Source organism: Orbilia oligospora (assembly GCF_000225545.1).
Source record: "Orbilia oligospora ATCC 24927 unplaced genomic scaffold scaffold00097, whole genome shotgun sequence".
Classification (NCBI taxonomy): domain Eukaryota; kingdom Fungi; phylum Ascomycota; class Orbiliomycetes; order Orbiliales; family Orbiliaceae; genus Orbilia; species Orbilia oligospora.
The window spans coordinates 1645933-1664700 of record NW_011645654.1 but is presented as its reverse complement, the minus strand read 5'-3'; the positions used below and the strand labels follow the sequence as shown (position 1 = coordinate 1664700).

General features: G+C 46.5%; 4 protein-coding genes across 4 annotated transcripts; all 4 read left to right on the top strand.

Moving 5' to 3' along the window:
* Window positions 1-358: 358 nt before the first annotated feature.
* On the top strand, window positions 359-2101 carry AOL_s00097g490 (uncharacterized protein; the record flags this gene model as incomplete). The annotated part of the gene is made up of 4 exons (XM_011126323.1): window positions 359-808; window positions 873-1084; window positions 1139-1946; window positions 2009-2101. The coding sequence occupies 4 exons, from the start codon at window positions 359-361 to the stop codon at window positions 2099-2101; spliced, it is 1563 nt and encodes a 520-aa protein (XP_011124625.1).
* A 2998-nt stretch (window positions 2102-5099) lies between these two features.
* AOL_s00097g489 (uncharacterized protein) lies at window positions 5100-6407 on the top strand (the record flags this gene model as incomplete). Its single annotated transcript, XM_011126322.1, has 4 exons — window positions 5100-5278; window positions 5346-5506; window positions 5563-5854; window positions 5957-6407. The coding sequence occupies 4 exons, from the start codon at window positions 5100-5102 to the stop codon at window positions 6405-6407; spliced, it is 1083 nt and encodes a 360-aa protein (XP_011124624.1).
* Window positions 6408-9093: 2686 nt separating this feature from the next.
* On the top strand, window positions 9094-11146 carry AOL_s00097g488 (uncharacterized protein; the record flags this gene model as incomplete). Its single annotated transcript, XM_011126321.1, has 7 exons — window positions 9094-9139; window positions 9324-9376; window positions 9491-9565; window positions 9677-10042; window positions 10124-10360; window positions 10421-11041; window positions 11114-11146. 7 exons carry the CDS (start codon window positions 9094-9096, stop codon window positions 11144-11146), a joined length of 1431 nt encoding a protein of 476 aa, XP_011124623.1.
* Window positions 11147-12416: 1270 nt separating this feature from the next.
* AOL_s00097g487 (uncharacterized protein) lies at window positions 12417-18556 on the top strand (the record flags this gene model as incomplete). The annotated part of the gene is made up of 6 exons (XM_011126320.1): window positions 12417-12473; window positions 12574-15311; window positions 15372-16585; window positions 16652-16861; window positions 16922-17744; window positions 17815-18556. The coding sequence occupies 6 exons, from the start codon at window positions 12417-12419 to the stop codon at window positions 18554-18556; spliced, it is 5784 nt and encodes a 1927-aa protein (XP_011124622.1).
* Between the last annotated feature and the right edge of the window lie 212 nt (window positions 18557-18768).

Sequence of the window (18768 nt, the reverse complement as noted above, 5' to 3'; positions counted from 1 at the left end):
TGAGGAGGAGGAGGATGTGGTGATGGATGGATAGATAGACAGAGAGGAAGGAAGATGAAGGTTGATGGTTGGTGGAGGGGAGATACCTTAACAAAGACAGTAGTCAAATTAAAAGAGGCCTGAAAGAGCGCAGAATTGAAATTAAAAGAGGGGCAACGCACAGCGCGACTTGCCGAGTCAAACAGTTCCGTGTCCACGTGACATACCAAACAGGCGAACTGGCACCTTCGCAGCACAACAGCTAACGAAGCTTAACATACCGCAACCCGACCTATCGACAGACTATACGACACCTGTGCTGCTCCGTATCCCATCCCATCGTACTATCGCCCGTCACACCGGTTATAAATCATTCACAATGGTTGTTCTAGCAGCTAGTATTACCACCCGAAGCGGGAAACCCGTTTTCTCTCGCCAATTCAGGGAGATGCCACGGTCGAGAATAGAAGCTCTCCTGGCGGCGTTCCCAAAGCTCACAGACTCGAGCACTCAGCACACCACAGTGGAGGGCGACACCGTCCGATATGTTTACCAACCGCTTGAGGAGTCCTTCTATATGGTCCTTATCACCAACAAGCAAAGCAATATCCTACAAGATATCGACTCTCTACATCTATTCGCTCAGGTTGTCGGGAACGTTTGCAAAACCCTAGATGAAAGAGAGATTTTAAAGAATGTCTTCGAATTGATGGGCGCTTTCGACGAGGTGGTGAGTTTGGGGTACAGGGAGAACCTAAGTCTAGGACAAATCAAAACGTTCCTCGAAATGGAGTCCCACGAGGAGAGAATACAAGAGATTATTGCTAGGGTATATATACCATGCTTCGCACGTTATTATAGGAGATGTTGTCACTGACGCGGCGATACTTCAGAACAAAGAGTTCGAGGCTAGTGAAGAGCGCAAGCGGAAAGCCAAACAATTGGAGCTGCAGCGAAAGGAGGCGCAGAAGAGCGGCCGTCCAACTGGGCTTGGGAATACCCCGCGCTCATCTGGCTACCAGTCCTATCAGCCTGTCACCCAAGCTTCGCCCGCTGCCACCAGTACTTATGATTCATACGAAGCTGAGAAGAACAAAACGTTCAAGTATGCTACTCAAATTTGCATTGGTGCTGTTGGATATCAAGCTAACTGTGATAGGAGTGCGGCCCCGAAGGGCAAGGGCATGCAACTTGGCCGCAAGTCCAATACATCGTCTATGTTCGACCGTGTTAAGGCAGATTTAGGGCCAGATGCCGAGAGTGCGTCATTAATATCCCACCAAGCACCCGCTCCAGTTGAAGCATCGCCGAGAGCGTCGATGCAATCCGGTGGCGATGGGATCTCCATCGCAATCAAAGAAACAATCTCTGCGGAACTCACAAGAGATGGTGACCTCAAATCCTTCGAAGTCAAGGGCGACATGATGCTCCGCGTCAATGATGCTTCCCTTGCAAAGATTAAGATCGATACTGTCGCGGACGCCGCGGATGGAACACAGTTCAGAACACATCCAAACGTCGATAGAACTTTGTTTTCTAACTCCAATGCTTTACAGCTGAAAGATCCTAGTAAACCATTCCCATCGAATGGCCAGGCTCTTCCAGTACTCCGCTGGCGTCTTGTCGGAAAGGCTAGTGATGACCATTTGCTACCAATAAAGTTTACCATCTGGGTCAACCGAGGCTCCGGAGATAACTACACTATCACTGCAGAGTACGAGGTTCAAGCTCAGGAACCTCTAAATGATGTTGTGGTTACGATCCCATACGCCGGATCTCAGCCCAGCGTCAGCAGCTTCGACGCTGATTACACAGTCTCCGGCAGCGAACTTATCTGGCGAATTGGCACAGTGGATTCAGATAACGGCAGTGGCAGTCTCGAATTTGAAGCAGAGGCTGATGACGATTCCAACTTCTTCCCGATGAGCGTATCATTTTGGAAGTCCAAGCCATCCGTAAATGTCGATGTGAGTAACCGAGATCCATTCAAAACAAGTTGTGGTGCCCAGAAAAACTAATAGACAAATAGGCAACCAATATTACATTACTAGAAATGGGTGAATCTGTTGACTATGTGAAGACCGTTGAGGCGAAGGCCGAGAAGTATCTCATCGTTAGCTAAGCTGTAGATAGTTCAGCGCTTCGGGTTTGCTGGTCAGGTTAATTGTAGTACTGTTGTAATGTATTTTGGGACGAATGGAAAAGTACCAATATATTTTGCACCTATGACATATGACATAATTTGTGATTCGGATATCTCCCCCCATTTTTTTTAAGAAAAAAATTTACAATCTAGCATCTGAAACCCGATATCGTGAAAGGCGGTTCGATATACCTATCTCTCCAGATCGTACTGCAAATGAAGCAGACTACCGCCGGTGTCGAAACAGAAAAACCGGTGGTTAACGCTAAGCTCAGACCAGGAACCAAGCCCAGCTCGCTTGGTTTCCGTTTCTATATTTTGCTACGGACCACACGTCAGGTTCTGTTACAGATTAGTTAACTAGCCCAGACTAACCAGCTGCATGGCCGTAGCATGGATTAATCAATCGGGATTAATTGGGATATCCTTCCTGTCCCCAAACTGCAATCTTCATCTTTTACATCTGATAATTAAATATGTCTTTCGGACATGTTTTACACCGGTATTAAAGGTTATAGTGGATGGCGTATTCGTTATAACAGAATTGTAGTGGATTACGTATCACAACATAGCTTTCCCCTGAGAGGCTTGACGGGATCCCTTCTCGAAAGGTTGAATTTAAATTATATTTACACGGTACCTGGAATCGATTAATTGGTGAAGCCGCGAATCGAAGCAGCTTCCTCCGCAATTTTAATTAAATCTCAGACAGTCGGTGGCACAACATCCCCTAGCCGTAACCGGAAACATAAGCTCATCGGAAATCTCCATCGAGAGTCGTGGGAATATAGTGATGAGGAGTTACGTATTTACTGTACTTGATCATTACCTAGTACCTATATTAAATATCGAGGAATGAATATATGCATGCAAGCATCAATACATATGGTCTCTATGGATCCAGGTTAATTCTGGAATACTACGGTGATATGCAAGCACATGGCCATGTCTACAAAAGTAGAGTCTACAGATCTCTAGAGAGAAATTAATTAGAATCGAATCTAAATATAGCATTCTCCGGAAGATATAATTTTGATATAACACCGCGCAGATAAAATAATAATCTCTTCCCGCATCGACAAGACCGTTTTAGTGAACCCTCTCGATGTTGCACCGCCCCCTCGTGTGAGAACCCAATCGACCGCTTCAGCCGATTATCTACAAAAAAGGGCGAACTAGGGCTATGTCAAGAACTCGAAATCCGCCAAGCAGGGGTTAGTTGCCATAAGTATACATAAGGAAGTAGCTGTCACTAGGTAGGTTAACTTGGTCCCTGATCGATGCCCGAAAGAATTCCCGTTCGAACGTTCCTGTGAATTCAAGCAGAGCATTCAAGTTAACAGCTGATCCAGGCCAGGTATCAGGAGCCACATCCCTCAGCCGGACTCGACCCCATATTCAGAACCTCGTGTTTCATGTTAAAACCAATCCGACAAAAACTCAACGTAGGGAAACTATAAACGTTTATCCTACCCCTCGAACCCGCTTCGTAGACATTTGTCTTCAAGCATCTTTCCTTTGTGTCTCCTTCTTATTCCATTCCATTCTTTTCGCCCTGTTCCGTCGAGGCGTATTCGCACATTCGAAGTAGCACCGGCTGCTACATACTGCATCACCAAACAGATACCCCGGGAAAAAGAAGCATCCCAACAATCCAGAAGCACCAAAAAGGGCGGACCAAGACGCGGACAAACGTAATAACGAGGTAAGTGGAGTTCGAAATCCGTTCTTGTTCGAGGCGGCCAGAAGTATTTTTGAGTTTCTCAGCGGAACGTTAACTAACGGGGGGATTCTTCTTAGTGGTTGACAGGACCGGTGCAGGCAATTGTGAGCAGCTACGACGCAGTGTAAAGGAGAAAACAGCAGGAACAACCACATCAACCTCAACCAGCCAGACCAGCCAGACCAGCCAGCCCATCTTCCCTTCACCTTCAACGACCACCATCACATCCCTCCCACCATCACAATCACCATCATCATCACATCATCGTCCACCGACAGCCAGCGTTCCTCTCGGCTTACTAAATATACCTTTCCGACGCTCCTTTTCTTCTAGCTTCGATTTCTGCTTACGACTCCCAGGACTCAACAGGCGGAATAGTCGATACACTGCTGGCCTTTTATCGCTATTTTTTTTTTTTTTTTTTTTTTTTTTTCCCCTTCCCTCCCGCTCTCTTTTCGGTTTGCCCGTAGACCCAACAACCCACTGAACATACTTACAATCGAGGTGGAACGAGGTTCACGACATAAAAGTCACATTCTCAAATTTCTCGCATTTCCGAGGCAACTCAATATTTGACCTTCCTGAATATATACCTTCCCCCGTGGCTCGCTTTTAAACAGCAACCTCGACGGCTCACTGTAAACGGCTGATTCTCTCATTCATTGCACGAACCTCTTTCCGACCTCAAAACACCCAGGATTCGCCCTAGAACGCACTATAAACCCGATATACGGAGGATCTGAAAGACTCTAAGAAGACAGGAAGGGCGGAATAACGGCTCAAACGTTCACTTTTCTTTTCGCTTGCTCTCTCCGCACTCTCATTTTCTGGGAACCTGCTGGGGATATCTAAAATCTCTGGAGCTTTAAAATGGTGGAGGATAAGTTAGTACACCCCTACCCAGCGACTTGGCGTTCCTTGGAAAAATCTGGCAAGAAAGGCTCTCCGAGTATCAGGGTTTTGATTATGGAAACTTGAGAGCCAGCAGAGGACGTAGAGCTCCGGCGACTATGCTGGATGTATATCGGCGAAGAACATGGCTAATAGCTGGCTGAATATAGATATGTCGGACTGGCGCTGGCCGTCTCCTCGAGTTTGCTAATAGGCTCGAGTTTCGTTATAACAAAGAAGGTGCGAACGAGTAGTCAGTCCTAGATCTGGGCCGTGAAGCTAATGTAGAACGTAGGGATTGATGTCGGCAGAAGCAAAGCAAGGATTTTCTGGCGAAGGATTCTCGTACCTAAAAAATTCACTATGGTGGATCGGCACAATAACAAGTACGAATGCCTCTATACGAACAACGATTTCGAAGGTGCTAATAGTACGATTTGTGATGTTATAGTGGGCATCGGTGAGGTTGCCAATTTTGCAGCATATGCGTTTGCACCAGCTATCTTGGTAACACCGCTGGGTGCTCTGAGTGTACTAATAGGGTAAGCTCTGGAGCTGAAAATCGAATTCAAAGGAAAGAAATAAAGCTGACAGATAGTTCTTTTTCAGGGCGGTGCTGAGCTCTTATTTCTTGCACGAGGATCTTGGGCTACTCGGAAAGCTTGGTTGTGCAATTTGTTTGATTGGTTCGGTCATCATTGTTCTACATGCTCCAGCAGATGAAGAAGTGGATGAGATTGAGCTACTGCTTCACTATGCTATTCAACCTGGTACGAACTGCCCAAAACTAAGCAATGAGGAAGCAATGACTAATATTGTTTCATAGGATTTCTCTTTTACTGTTTCTTCGTCTCCATATTCGCTTTCGTGATGATATACAAGATATCGCCGAAGTATGGTAAAAAGAACCCACTGATCTATCTCTCGGTTTGCTCCACTGTTGGTTCGGTATCCGTCATGTCGGTAAAAGCCTTCGGCATTGCGCTGAAGCTTACACTCGGTGGAAATAACCAATTCTCACATCCTTCGACCTACGTATTCATCATTGTCACTGCCGTGTGCATTCTCACGCAGATGAACTACTTTAACAAAGCTTTGAGCCAGTTTTCCAGCTCAATGTAAGTTTTCCCTCAGAACCCCATGACACGCTAGCTATGCAGCAGGGGAAGATGGTGTTCGAAAAATCCAAAATGATTGGCTAACACTTACGGGCGACGCAGAGTAAACCCACTGTACTACGTAACCTTTACAACCGCGACTCTCACAGCCTCCTTCATCCTGTTCAAAGGCTTCAATACATCCAGCGCCGTCAACGTAATCTCCCTTCTCTGCGGCTTTTTAATAATATTCGCCGGTGTCTATCTCCTCAACCTCGCTAGAATCAACTCAAAGGGTCTGATGAATGGTCATGCGGATGTGGACAGCATCCCCACCGACCCTATTTCCGGATTCCAAACGAGAAGAAGCATGCAGGCGAGGAGAAGTTTGGACCCAAACCGTCTAAGCGGCAGCAGCTTTAGACGAACTAGTCGAGACGAGATGATGTATGAGGAGACAATGGTCGGATTGACGGATCTAGCAGAAGACAGCGACGATGGCGATGAAGAGAGAGGAATGATTTCGCCGAGAAAGAGTAGTGGGATGCCCAGAAGCCCCGGGTTGAGACGGTAGTCGCCATATGAAGGGTAAAAAGGAAGTGAGAATTTGCACAATTTCCTAGAGTATGTGATTGGGTTCTATTACGAACATATTTCCTTTGTTCCTTTTTTTCTTTCTTCCCTACTCTCTTAATTTGGAACCAGGAATGGAAACGGTATAGGTGATAACTAAAAAATCTTCGCTTTCTTTTTCGTTTTTTTCTTTCGATTTGATCTGGAAGGGTATATGATTCGAGCATATTTTTAGCTCCTGTTCCCTATTTTCTTTTCTTCCCTTTTTCTAACTGGCGAGACAAGAAAAATATGATATGGGGAATGGGACTACCGATGTACAGGCTTTTTCTCTCCCCTTCCCTGTGGCCCTCGGGGCGGTACATACGCAGATTTTGATTTTTCCTTACCGGTGATGGGACTTTTTCATCGTTTTTTCTTCTGAATAGATATCTCTCTGTAACTGTTGTTTCTTTTGTCCTAGCTTTTTTTCTTATGTATATTCCCCCCACCCCTCTTCTTCTTCTATTTTGACTCTTATATGAGGTTTTTCTTATGCGATGTGGTATGGGGCCTTTCTTATTTTAACAATATTTTGCTTTTCGATTAGAGATCGAGAACTGTATGATACAACTACCTATATTATATACTATACAAGTATATATTATCACCAGTACTGGTGATATACTGTGGGAATTGGCCTTTTGACTCTTTCGAGATGCTCTAAATGATTATACAAACCTTATAATATAATATATGTATGAACTTGACATTGCGAGCCTTAAAATAGCGTCCCATCCCGTCCAGCCTGTACAGCTGTCATGCGTGAATATTAACAGCAGCCACGCGATATTGATACCAGTTTTTCACGTTCAGTATATATAACTGTGGTCAGTCGGAAAAGATCCGAAACAGCGACGACATCTTAGACCCATGGTTGACGAGTTTGGAGCAATCGCCAAGGAGGGCAACTTTCGGAGAGGTGTGGGTTTGCGTAAGCTACATCTGCTCCGCCACTATCTCCCCGATCTCCAAGATATCAGAAATCACAAATTCTCGCTTCTTTCGTTCTTTCGTTCCTTCCTTGTTTCTATTTTATGTCTCTCCACACTTAGGTTGCGAGAGGGGACGGCTGTACATCTTCTTGACAAGATGGAAGGTTGGTGGGATAACTAAGTAAATATGTCTGTTGGATACGCATGTTGCCCCAGTTGCAAGTCGTGTGAGCTATGTTTGACTTTGCAATGTACAGCCGCCAGAGACATACCAGGATCTTCTCGGGAAACTTTGTGACATTGATTTTTTTTTAAAAAAAAAAAAAAAAAAAGTTTGGACGTTTCTTTGAGCTCGGGTCGATCAAGAAGGCAAAGTAATATATTTGATATCGATCACATCAGGATACCATGGCCATGGTCATAGTCATAGTTCGAACGAGGGTCCACGTATTTGCGAAACCATCTGACCTAGACAACCTCCAAGCTTAAGCTCTGGGTGTGGTTGGAATTGAATGAATGGGGAAGTTAGAACCTTGAAAAAGAACCTGCTTCGAGTGCGAAGTTGTAAGAGGTACCTTGACGAAGTACTTCCATCGCTGTCAGAAGTTCGAAGTAGGTGTCAGAGGTATCCGGCGCAGCACTTTCACGGGCGAGAAATACAAATTCTTTTGTATACAAAGAACAAACATAGTAACATTTCAACAACAATGGCATGGATTTGGTCAACCGGATTAACTAAAATAATTAAAATAATTAAAATAAAATAGAATAAAATAAAATACTGAAGCGAGTGATTAAGTAACTGCTGACAGCTTAGTTGGTTTAGATGGGATACGAGGAGAAGAAGGCAAAGGTGTCTAGTACGTAGCCCTAGCCAGTCCTGAGTATAGCCTACTTAAGGACGTACTGGTATTTGAGGGCGTCGTGATCATATAAGGTAATAAGTATATATCTCGGGTGCACCCTCCTCCTCCTTCAATTCAAGCTTAGCTTCGAGTCTTTTGATGCTTTCTTTGGATCTGGTCAGCTTATATATATCCTCTAAGTACGTACCGTACCTATATTATTGACTACTTACTTTAAGTACTTACTCACTTAAGTACTTAGGTAGCTACGACATCCGTCATCATCGCCATCATCATCTTAGCTTCCTCATTCCGATTCATCATCATCAATCTCAAACTCGACCCGACCTCATAGGCAGCGTTTGTTCTGACGATAGTAGCAAACTGCCCCAGGAAGAGCCCTGCTTCAGCTCCCCTGTGTCCCACATCCAGTCACGGCCCTGAGACCGCTGGTACCTGTCGATTTAGCCGACCCTCCCATTAATTCAAATCCACACTTGCTTAAGAAATAACCAATTCCCATTCCCCGAGCCTGCAGCTCTTGCATACACTACATCTGCCGTTGGTCTCTGCATGCCATTTTTTATTAATAAACTGGCTATCGGATCTTTTTAAGTTTGCCTGAACTTCTGGGACGGTTTCAAAAGGAGAAAGAGCAAGCAAGCAAGCAAGCAGAGGAGCCTCTTCCCATCCAACGTCGTCCGTCTTACGGAGCACCCACTTCCTGCTCTAGAAATACCGCCGAACCTTTCCCACATCCCATCGCCCTTTTCGCTGCACCCCGCAAACTTCTACCTTCATCCTTCCTGTGCTCCCGTTCCATCGGAAATACAAAAACACAAATATTCACCGTACACGATTTTTCAGAATGAAGAAGTTTTCGGAATTAATACGACCGAAGGGTTCTCGAAGTGGTATGTGTTTGTGGCATCCTTTCCTTCTCCATGGATTATTATTCTAGTTGCCGGGGTTCTTCTCTATTTGAGTTGTTTTGCGGCTGGGTAGAATGGATGGACGGCGACGGATATGCGCATGAATAACATACGGCCTGAGCTTCGACTAACGAATATCGTGTTTTTTTCTTTTGCGACTGAATAGATTCACCGGATAGCGGCGCAGATACACCAGAAGCGAACGTAACAAGAGCTATCGTATGTATCTCTGACGTCCTCGATTCAGAGTCCCATCTTCGGTGTATTCCGAATCTGAAGTAACCAAGCTAGGTTGTTGAGCGGTAACAGTAACTAACCAACTCGGTAATACAGAAAGCTTTCTGCGAAGCTGGAAAATCAAAGCAATCGCAATCGGCCCCTGGACCCGAAGGCATTGATAGCACGCAGGTATAACCCATTAAATTTAATCCCGATTTGCCGAAGGAAAAAAAAAAGGACTGCCGTCGCACTAGGATCCTCTCTAACACGACATAATTTTTTTGGCAAAACATGAAATAGGTCGATGAAGTAACCTTCCTCCCTACTATAGTAGAATGCACGGAATCCTCCCCGACAGCCGCCCAAGCGGCGCTCAATACGATCCGGAAGCATGTCGAATACAAGAATTCAAAGCAAGGGTATCAGCAATACAATGCGCTCATGCTGTTCCGTATCCTCGTCGATAATCCCGGGCCGACGTTTACGAAGGGTATCGATGAGAAGTTTGTGAGCACGGTCAAGGAACTGTACAGGAATACTAGAGATCCCAGTGTTCGACAGCTGTTAGTGGAGAATTTGGAGTATTGTTCGAGAAAGGATGACCAAGGGTTGCAGTTGCTGAAAGATTGGTATGCGAAAGAGAAGGACAAGGCGGCAAAGATCTATGTAGGTCCTTCATTTTAACATTGCAGATTTCTAGTTAGATGTATATGAAGTTCTAATCGTTGATGGTGGTGGTTTTTTTAGTCCGGTGTTAATTCGCAGTCGAGGAATGCTATGGGCGCATATGTTGGGACAAGTATCCCGCCTCCGCCTCAAGGTGGGCACCGGGGGCATCGAAGTCATCGACGGTCAAAGCATCAGCTACCGTCGCCGGACGAGCTTGCAGCCAGGATATCAGAGGCGCAGACGTCGGCGAAACTCTTGATGCAAATTCTGCAAAGTACACCCACTAGCGAGATCCTGTCGAACCAATTGATCACGGTACGTAAAATAGAGTATTATAATATTATGATGGGCGCTAATATTGTTTTCATGTTATAGGAATTCGCGGATAGATGCTCGGCAGCTTCTCGTTCTATTCAAATGTTTATTGAAGCCGATACTCCAGCACCGCCAGATGAGTCGACAATGTTGACCCTCTTCGAAACGAACGAACAGCTTGCAACATCGCTTTCAAAGCACCAGTTGGCCATATTCTCCGCCAAAAAACAATCAAAATCTGGAGAGGTATCTCGTACGAACAGTATGAACCAAGTTCCTCAGACTCAAGTCGATTCACAATCACCACCGCCGGAGGGCCCGACTATGTCAGCGCCCGTTCATATGAATACTACGGGACCAATTCCTGAACCAGTTACGAACGCTCCGAATTATGGGTTCAGCGGTTTTGGATCAAGCCAGTCACCGCCTTTGGCCGAAACGAGACCGTTTGCGGCGCCTCCTCCACCAATCCAAACGAAGCCACAAACCGAAGAGAACCCATTTAGTGACCCAGAGCCCGCGAGGTATCAAGGTTGGAATTCGCAGCCGCAAGAGCAGCAAGAGTCGTCGTTATATACAACGGGTCGATATACGCCGAGTCCGGTTGAGCATGCGCCACCGGCTGGCCAAGGGAGACATCCAATGGCTGATGTTTCACCGGTTGCTACAAATGCACCACAGGTAAGATTTTATCGCACAATCCCTTTTTTTTGGTGATGTTAGTAACTAATGGTATTTTATAATAATCTGTAGATGCCGCATGGATACCAACCATACAGGTATTAGAGTAAAGACAAAGGATTAGATATAGAGGAGCCGGGGCATAAGAAAGAGGTTTAGATGGAACTAAAGGCTAAGGGAAGCTGGGTTTCCCAGGGACTCGCGACAAATATCCGAGAATAAGTTCTTGAATGGGGAGTTTCAATCTTTTTTATTTCTTTTTACTTTTTAAATTTTTTATTTCATTGAGAACCCGAATTGATCGATTAATCGATTCATGGACCGACTGGCTAGTGACTTAAATCTCACTATTTCGTATACTATTTTTATTTTATGGATTGTACGAGCTGAGCGCTGCTTTGGCCTCTGTCGCTTTTTATGCTGTATTTTGACGATGTCTCCTTTTTATTTATATCGCTCTTCTCGCCCTCACTTGCACTTGCACTTGTACGTGCACTCTCTCGCTCTGGCTCCCTCTCTCCCTATTCTATCGAGTTTTCCTTTGAAGAGAAACAAAAAAAACCGGAATGTATTTTTAAGATGCATATGAAACTTTTGCGAGATTGCCCTTCGAATCCCCATGACATGACCCCGGATGACAAGCCCTGGGAATGCCTACCGACTAACCCAGCTTGGGGGAGCCGAGATGACCTGCCCGAACGGCGATTCCGGTTGGATGATGTAACCTGCGGGGGGCCGAACAGGAACAGAAGCAGGAGCAGGGTGTCTCTCAGTTGACATGTCCGTTCTAACCTGCGCATGTTCCTGGCTCTGTTTCTGCCGGAGAAGCGGTCGAATCGAATCGAGTTAACTTGAACTGAACTGAATCAACTTGAATTGAGTGCACGACGTCAAAAAGGAACCTTAAACCCGCAGAGATTTCCTGAATTTGAATTTTGAACCTTCAAGCCAAAGGATTGGCTCCCCTGAATTTAGCACTTTCTCCCTCCTTTCTGACTCCATTATATACCTAAGTTCTTATAGACCCGCGATCCTACCAAACATTAAACTTCTGGCATATCGATCATCCTATCGTATCATATCATATCCACTGTCACTAATTCTCATTCCGGCCTGGGTGTTTGCTGCATTTATATCTTACGGAATCGACCCGCCGGCCTTGGAATACAAGAAGCCTCACTAGCACCAAATAAGACTCCTGACGGTTTCGCACACTATATCTACTACTTCCCAACCTCAGGATTATTTTATTCCGCTCGTTGCGAACCAGAAGGAAGAAAGAAGAAACTTATACACCTCATGCGGCATACGATAATAGCCGTCTGGTGTTCGGATTCCTAGATTCGCTCTTTTAAACTCCCCTCAAAAAACGACCATGGAGCCGTCGTCGGATTTACAGCAGAAGCTCTCAGAGCTAGACCACGAGCTCGAGGTTCGCCCTTCTTCTCCACCCAAGGACCCGTCTAGTCTGCCATATAATACGGCATATCATCATAGCTAGTACCTACTAATGACCTCACAAACTTCTATAGGAAGGCGAGATCACACGGAAGGGCTACGAGAAACGTCGCACTCTCCTCCTGAGCCAATTCCAAGGTGTCGGCAGCGCCACCTCCTCCCCGCGAGCATCGATACAATCCCAACCTCATATCGCATATAACCCCCATCACTCAGTTCAATCCATAAATCGATCTGCTGCCGCTTCTCCTGCTCCTTACCAGCAGCAGGAATCGCCAAGGCCGAACAGGCATAGCCTGCAAGTCGGACAGGCGGGGAACTATGACAGCAGAGCTGACACCATGGTGTCGGCCGTTACGGCCAATACACACTTCTCTGGCGGCGGCGGCGGAACTCGTAGCTTCTCACAGCCATTGCAAACTCCGCAATGGCATCAGAGGAATCATTCAGGAAGTGCGGCACCCGCAGCGCAGGCACGGCAGGCGTCATACTCATACGGTCACCAACCTCAGGGTTCTTCGTCGTCGTCTCAGAGCCAATACGTCGCATACCAGCCGCCGATGAGCGACTATGGAGGCTACAATAACAACAATGGTGGACAAGGACAGTATGATCCATACTATGGTAACCAGCAACAACAACCTCCAGTGCAGCAGCCTGGGGGCCAATACGGTTACGATTCCCGCGCCCAAACGATGCAAGAATATGCTTACGAAGGTACGAACACCATGACGAGTACCGCCTACTTTGCCGACTTTTCTCAGCAAAACTACGACCCGGCGCAGCAGCTCCGTCCGGATAACTATCAGGGAAACCAACCATATGTTCACCGCTACTCAGGCGCCACTGCAGATCCACCTTACTCCCCAGCTGTAAACATCGCCCCACCGTTACTAACGGCTTCAGACCTGCCGCCTGCGGTGGTTACTAGTCACCAGATGCCGCTAGAGCCTAGAGACGTCCCGTTCGACGTCTACGATCCACATAATGCCAACATTCCTATGTCGAAATTCGACAATATTGCCGCTGTCTTGCGATATCGAATGCGTGTGAATGGAAAACAGGCTGCCTACATGGTGCTGGACGGCAAAGGGAAAGAGATAGCCACTTGTAACTGGGATAAACTCGGTTCTAGGGCCGAAAAGGTCGCACAGGTCATCCGCGAGAAGTCGAACCTTTACAGAGGCGATAGAGTAGCATTGATTTATCGCGATATCGAAGTGATAGATTTTGCGATTGCGCTACTAGGGTGTTTCATTGCAGGCGTTGTAGCAGTTCCTGTGAATAATCCGGAAGATCATGCGAAACTTAACTTGATATTACAGCAAACACAAGCACATTTAGCCCTGACGACGGATAACAATCTTAAAGCTTTCCAGCGCGATCTTGTGAACCAGAAACTTCAATGGCCGAGAGGCGTTGAATGGTGGAAAACAAACGAATTCAAGAGTTTCCACAGCAAGGGTGAGGGGCCGGCTTTACAGGTCCCGGATTTAGCATACATTGAGTTCTCCAGGGCACCTACGGGAGATTTGAGAGGTGTGGTGATGGATCACAGGACAATCATGCATCAGATGTCGAATCTTTCGGCTATAATCTCGACTACGGGTACACAGCAGAGCTCGAAGGATACGTTCGCGTCGAATTTGAGGGATAGGGCTGGCAAACCGATAGCTGTTAGTAACACTGGAGAAACGCTGGTGACGTACCTGGATCCGCGACAGTCGGTTGGTATGATCATGGGGGTTCTGTTGGCTGTTTATGCGGGAAATACGACAATATACTGCACTCATTCGTGTATTTCCACACCGGGATTATACGCCAATATCATCACACGATACAAAGCTACGCTTATCCTGGCTGATTATCCGGGTTTGAAGCAAGTAGCGTATAATTACCAACAAGACCCATACACGACTCGCAACTTTTCGAAAAAGCAGACGGTTGATTTCTCGCCGATGAAGATGTGTTTGATTGATTGTTTGACAGTAGATTCGGAGTTTCACGAGATTTTAGCTGATAGATGGTTACGGCCCTTGGGGAATGCGAGGGCGAGAGATGTGGTTGCTCCTATGCTTTGTTTGCCAGAGCATGGAGGAATGTTGATTTCGATTAGGGATTGGTTAGGAGGCGAAGAGAGGATGGGGTGCAGTCTGGTGGCGGAGGTGCTGAATCTAGTTGATCCTGAGAAACCGAAGGAGAGTTCTCCAGGTGGTTATAGTGGCTTAATTGGGTCTGATGTCGCGAAGCTAGAGGATGGGCACAGGCAGAGCGACTTACTCGAAGCACTTTTGGATAAAGAAGCTTTGAAGACCAACGACGTGGTTATTGTCGCCGTTGGAGCGGAAGCTAGGAAGAGATCTAACGAGCCTGGTGTCGTTAGGTTAATGGCGTTTGGGTATCCTTTGCCGGATGCTACTCTCGCTATCGTTGACCCCGAGAACTCGGTGCTCTGTGGGCCCAATACGATTGGTGAAATATGGGTTGACTCCCCTTCGCTATCGGGTGGATTTTGGGCGCTGCCGAAACACACGGAAACCATCTTCCACGCAAAGCCATATAAGTTCGAACCCGAGAATCCGTTACCTGTTATGCTAGATATGGAGTTCTTGAGGACCGGCTTACTGGGGTGCGTGATCGAAGGGAAAGTGTTCGTGCTAGGCTTGTATGAAGATAGATTACGGCAGAAAGTGGAGTGGAGTGAAGGTGCAGCCGATATGGGGATGGGGAGAGCGATGGCGGAGTATCGATATTTCTTCGTGCAGCATGTTATTGTGAGCATTATCAAGAACGTGCCGAAGATATATGATAGGTGAGTTCTATTATCTCGAATACAGAAAATGGACACGCAACGGCTAACATTTGGTTGTAGCTCTGCATTCGATGTTTACGTGAATGATGAACATCTACCTATCATACTTTTGGAATCGCCCGCGGCTTCAACATCTCCATCCTCAGCAGGTGGACCTCCTAGACAGCTGGATACACCGCTGTTAGAATCGATAGCTGAGAAGTGTATCGAAGTTTTGCTCGAACAGCATCAAGTCAGAACATACTGCGTCATGATTACCGCACCCAATACTCTACCGCGAACGTGGAAAAATGGTCGGCGAGAAATCGGCAATATGCTTTGCAGGAAGGAATTCGACGTCGGTGGACTCCCATGCGTGTACGTCAAGTTTGGGGTCGAAAGAGCGGTATTGAATCTTCCCCTCGGCGCTGATCCAGTTGGTGGGATTTGGTCAGTTGAAGCGTCGGATCAACGACAGGCTGCTCTGGCTAGTAACGAAAAGCAGTACTCTGGCTTCGACTATCGAGAGGTTGTTATTGATGACCGGACATCGACACCACTCAATTCTTTCTCGAGCATTGTTGATTTGTTACAGTGGCGTGTGTCGAGACAAGCTGAGGAGCTGAGTTACTGTACTATCGATGCGAAGGGTAAGGAGGGCAAGGGAGTTACATGGAAGAAACTAGATCAAAAGATTGCGGCTGTTGCAGGCTACCTCAAAAAGAAAGGGTATAAGGCCGGTGAACACATTATTCTCATATACACGCACTCGGAGGATTTTGTATATGCGGTCCATGCTTGCTTTTGTATGGGGATTATTGTGATTCCTATGGCACCGCTAGATAATAATCGGTTATCAGAGGATGTACCGGCATTATTGCATATCATCCAGGACTACAAAGTCCGGGCGATCTTGGTTAATAATGACGTCGACTCACTATTAAAGCAGAAGAGCTTGGCTCAGCACATCAAGCAATCTGCTAACGTACTCAAGATTACCATGCCGCCGATTCACAATACCGCCAAGCCACCAAAGCAGAACAATGGATGTCGGGATATGGGATTCACGATGAAGCCTGCATGGGTGCAAAGTAAACAGCCCGCGATGGTTTGGACCTATTGGACGCCAGATCAAAGGAGTGTGGCTGTCAGTTTGAGCCATCAAACGATCTTGGGGATATGTAAGGTGCAGAAGGAGACTTGTCAGATGACGAGTAGTCGGCCGGTGTTTGGATGTGTTAGGAGCACGAACGGGCTAGGGTTTGTGCATACTTGTTTGATGGGGGTGTTCGTTGGTGAGTATATCTTGAGATTTCTATGATTGTTTATCGTATGTGACTGATCATTCTCGGGGGTATTAGGTGCCTCGACATATCTTGTTTCTCCGTTGGATTTTGGAGCAAATCCTCTCCTTTTGTTCCAGACTCTAGCACGGTATAAGGTTAAAGATACATATGCGACACCGCAAATGATGGATCATGCTGTTTCACCGATGACGAAGACTGGGTTTAATCTCAATGAATTGAAGAACCTTATGATTTCATTTGAGTCGCGGCCCAGGCAGGATTTGTGTAAGTCATTTCTTTCGGAATTTATTTTGATTTGACCGTATGCTGACTACGATTTCATAGACCGCAAGGTACAATTGCACTTTGCTACGACTTTTCTAGACCGCTTCTCCATCAACACTGTGTATTCGCATGTTCTGAACCCCATGGTGGCATCAAGATCGTACATGACGATAGAGCCCGTCGAGTTACATCTTGACACCAGAGCACTACGGCGTGGACTTATCTACCCCGTTGAACCAGACACTGATAGCACGAGCCTTCTAGTACAGGACTCCGGCATGGTTCCGGTTTCCACGCAGATTGCGATTGTGAATCCGGAAACTTGCAGGCTGTGCCACGTTGGAGAGTACGGAGAGATATGGGCTAGCTCGGAAGCCAACGCGGACAGCTTTTATGGAAGCAGTGATGCGTTTGATGCTGAGAGATTCAATGCTAAAACGGTGGATGGGGATCCGAGGATTACGTATGTGAGAACCGGGGACTTGGGTTTCTTGCATACGGTTAATCGACCTGTGGGGCCCCAGGGGCAACTGGCAGAGATGCAAATGCTATTTGTACTGGGGAGCTTGGGGGAGACATTTGAGGTTAATGGTTTGAGTCACTTCCCTATGGATATCGAGTCTAGCGTCGAACGGGCACATAGGAATGTGGTACCCGGTGGCAGCGCAGTCTTCCAAGCGGGAGGTTTAGTTGTTGTGCTTATTGAGGTATATCGCAAGTCATTTTTGGCGAGTATTGTCCCGGTTATTGTCAATGCGATATTGAATGAGCATCAGCTTGTGGTGGATATTGTGGCATTTGTGGGACAGGGTGATTTCCCAAGATCGAGATTGGGGGAGAAACAGCGGGGCAAGATTTTGGCAAATTGGGTCACGAGGAAGTTGTAAGTTCCTTCTTTTCCCCTTCTAGTTTATATGATTTGGGGGGCTCGTAGCGCTAATGATGATAAATAGGCGCACAATTGCACAATTTGGCATTCGGGACCTTGATTCTACGGAACATGCTGCTGCTACTATGCCACCGCCGCCACCTCAGCAAATTGGCGTAGGAGGATCACCACCAGCACCGGTTCAGCTCGTAGAACAAATCCAACCGGCCAACATGGAAGGATATACACCACCACCAGAACAGACTCTAATTGGAGCCGCACACGCCGGCTTACCAGAGGAACCAGAAGTTCCACGATTACCAGAACCAATGAATGCGGAAGACTTTATGCCGATACCAAAATCACATATGGATCCTTATGGCATGACAGCAACCCATTACGGCCCTGTACCAGTTGAAATGCCAACAAGCTATCATGAAATCGCAGAACCTACGCCAAAAGCCGTAGAGAGGAATTCATATCTCGGAGATGTAAAACTTGGGGAGCTAGCTTCAGAGGGTGTTTCTTCTTCCTCGCCGCCGAAGATTCCGCAGATGAATCCTAGAAGGAGGAGTACTTACTCTGCGCAGCATCACCCGGATACACCAGAGGATGAAACACACGGATGGATAGGAGGAGGGGAAGATGTGACCACGCCTAAGGCGGGTGTGGAGAATGAGATGAAGAGGTTGAGTTTGGGACTTGATGGGACTGGAGACATGGAATTGGATACGTCGAGACGGATGAGCGGGGATAGTGATATTAGGAATTATAATTATCCTGCTGAGGCGCTGATGTATCAGAAGCTTTTGGAGAGGGATGGGTGATGGTATAAAAGTCGTCATTGAGTTCTACGTTAGAGCTTTTTAATTTCTTGTAAGAACAATTGCATTATGCTTGGGGTTTTTTGTGTGTGTTAGAGATGGTTTGGTACCGGCCCGCCCAGACAAGTAATGAACTACATAATACAAATCATATGAATTCATGTCTACTTGCTAGTGGGCTCACAGATCTAGAACCCCGAACTCGACTTGGGATA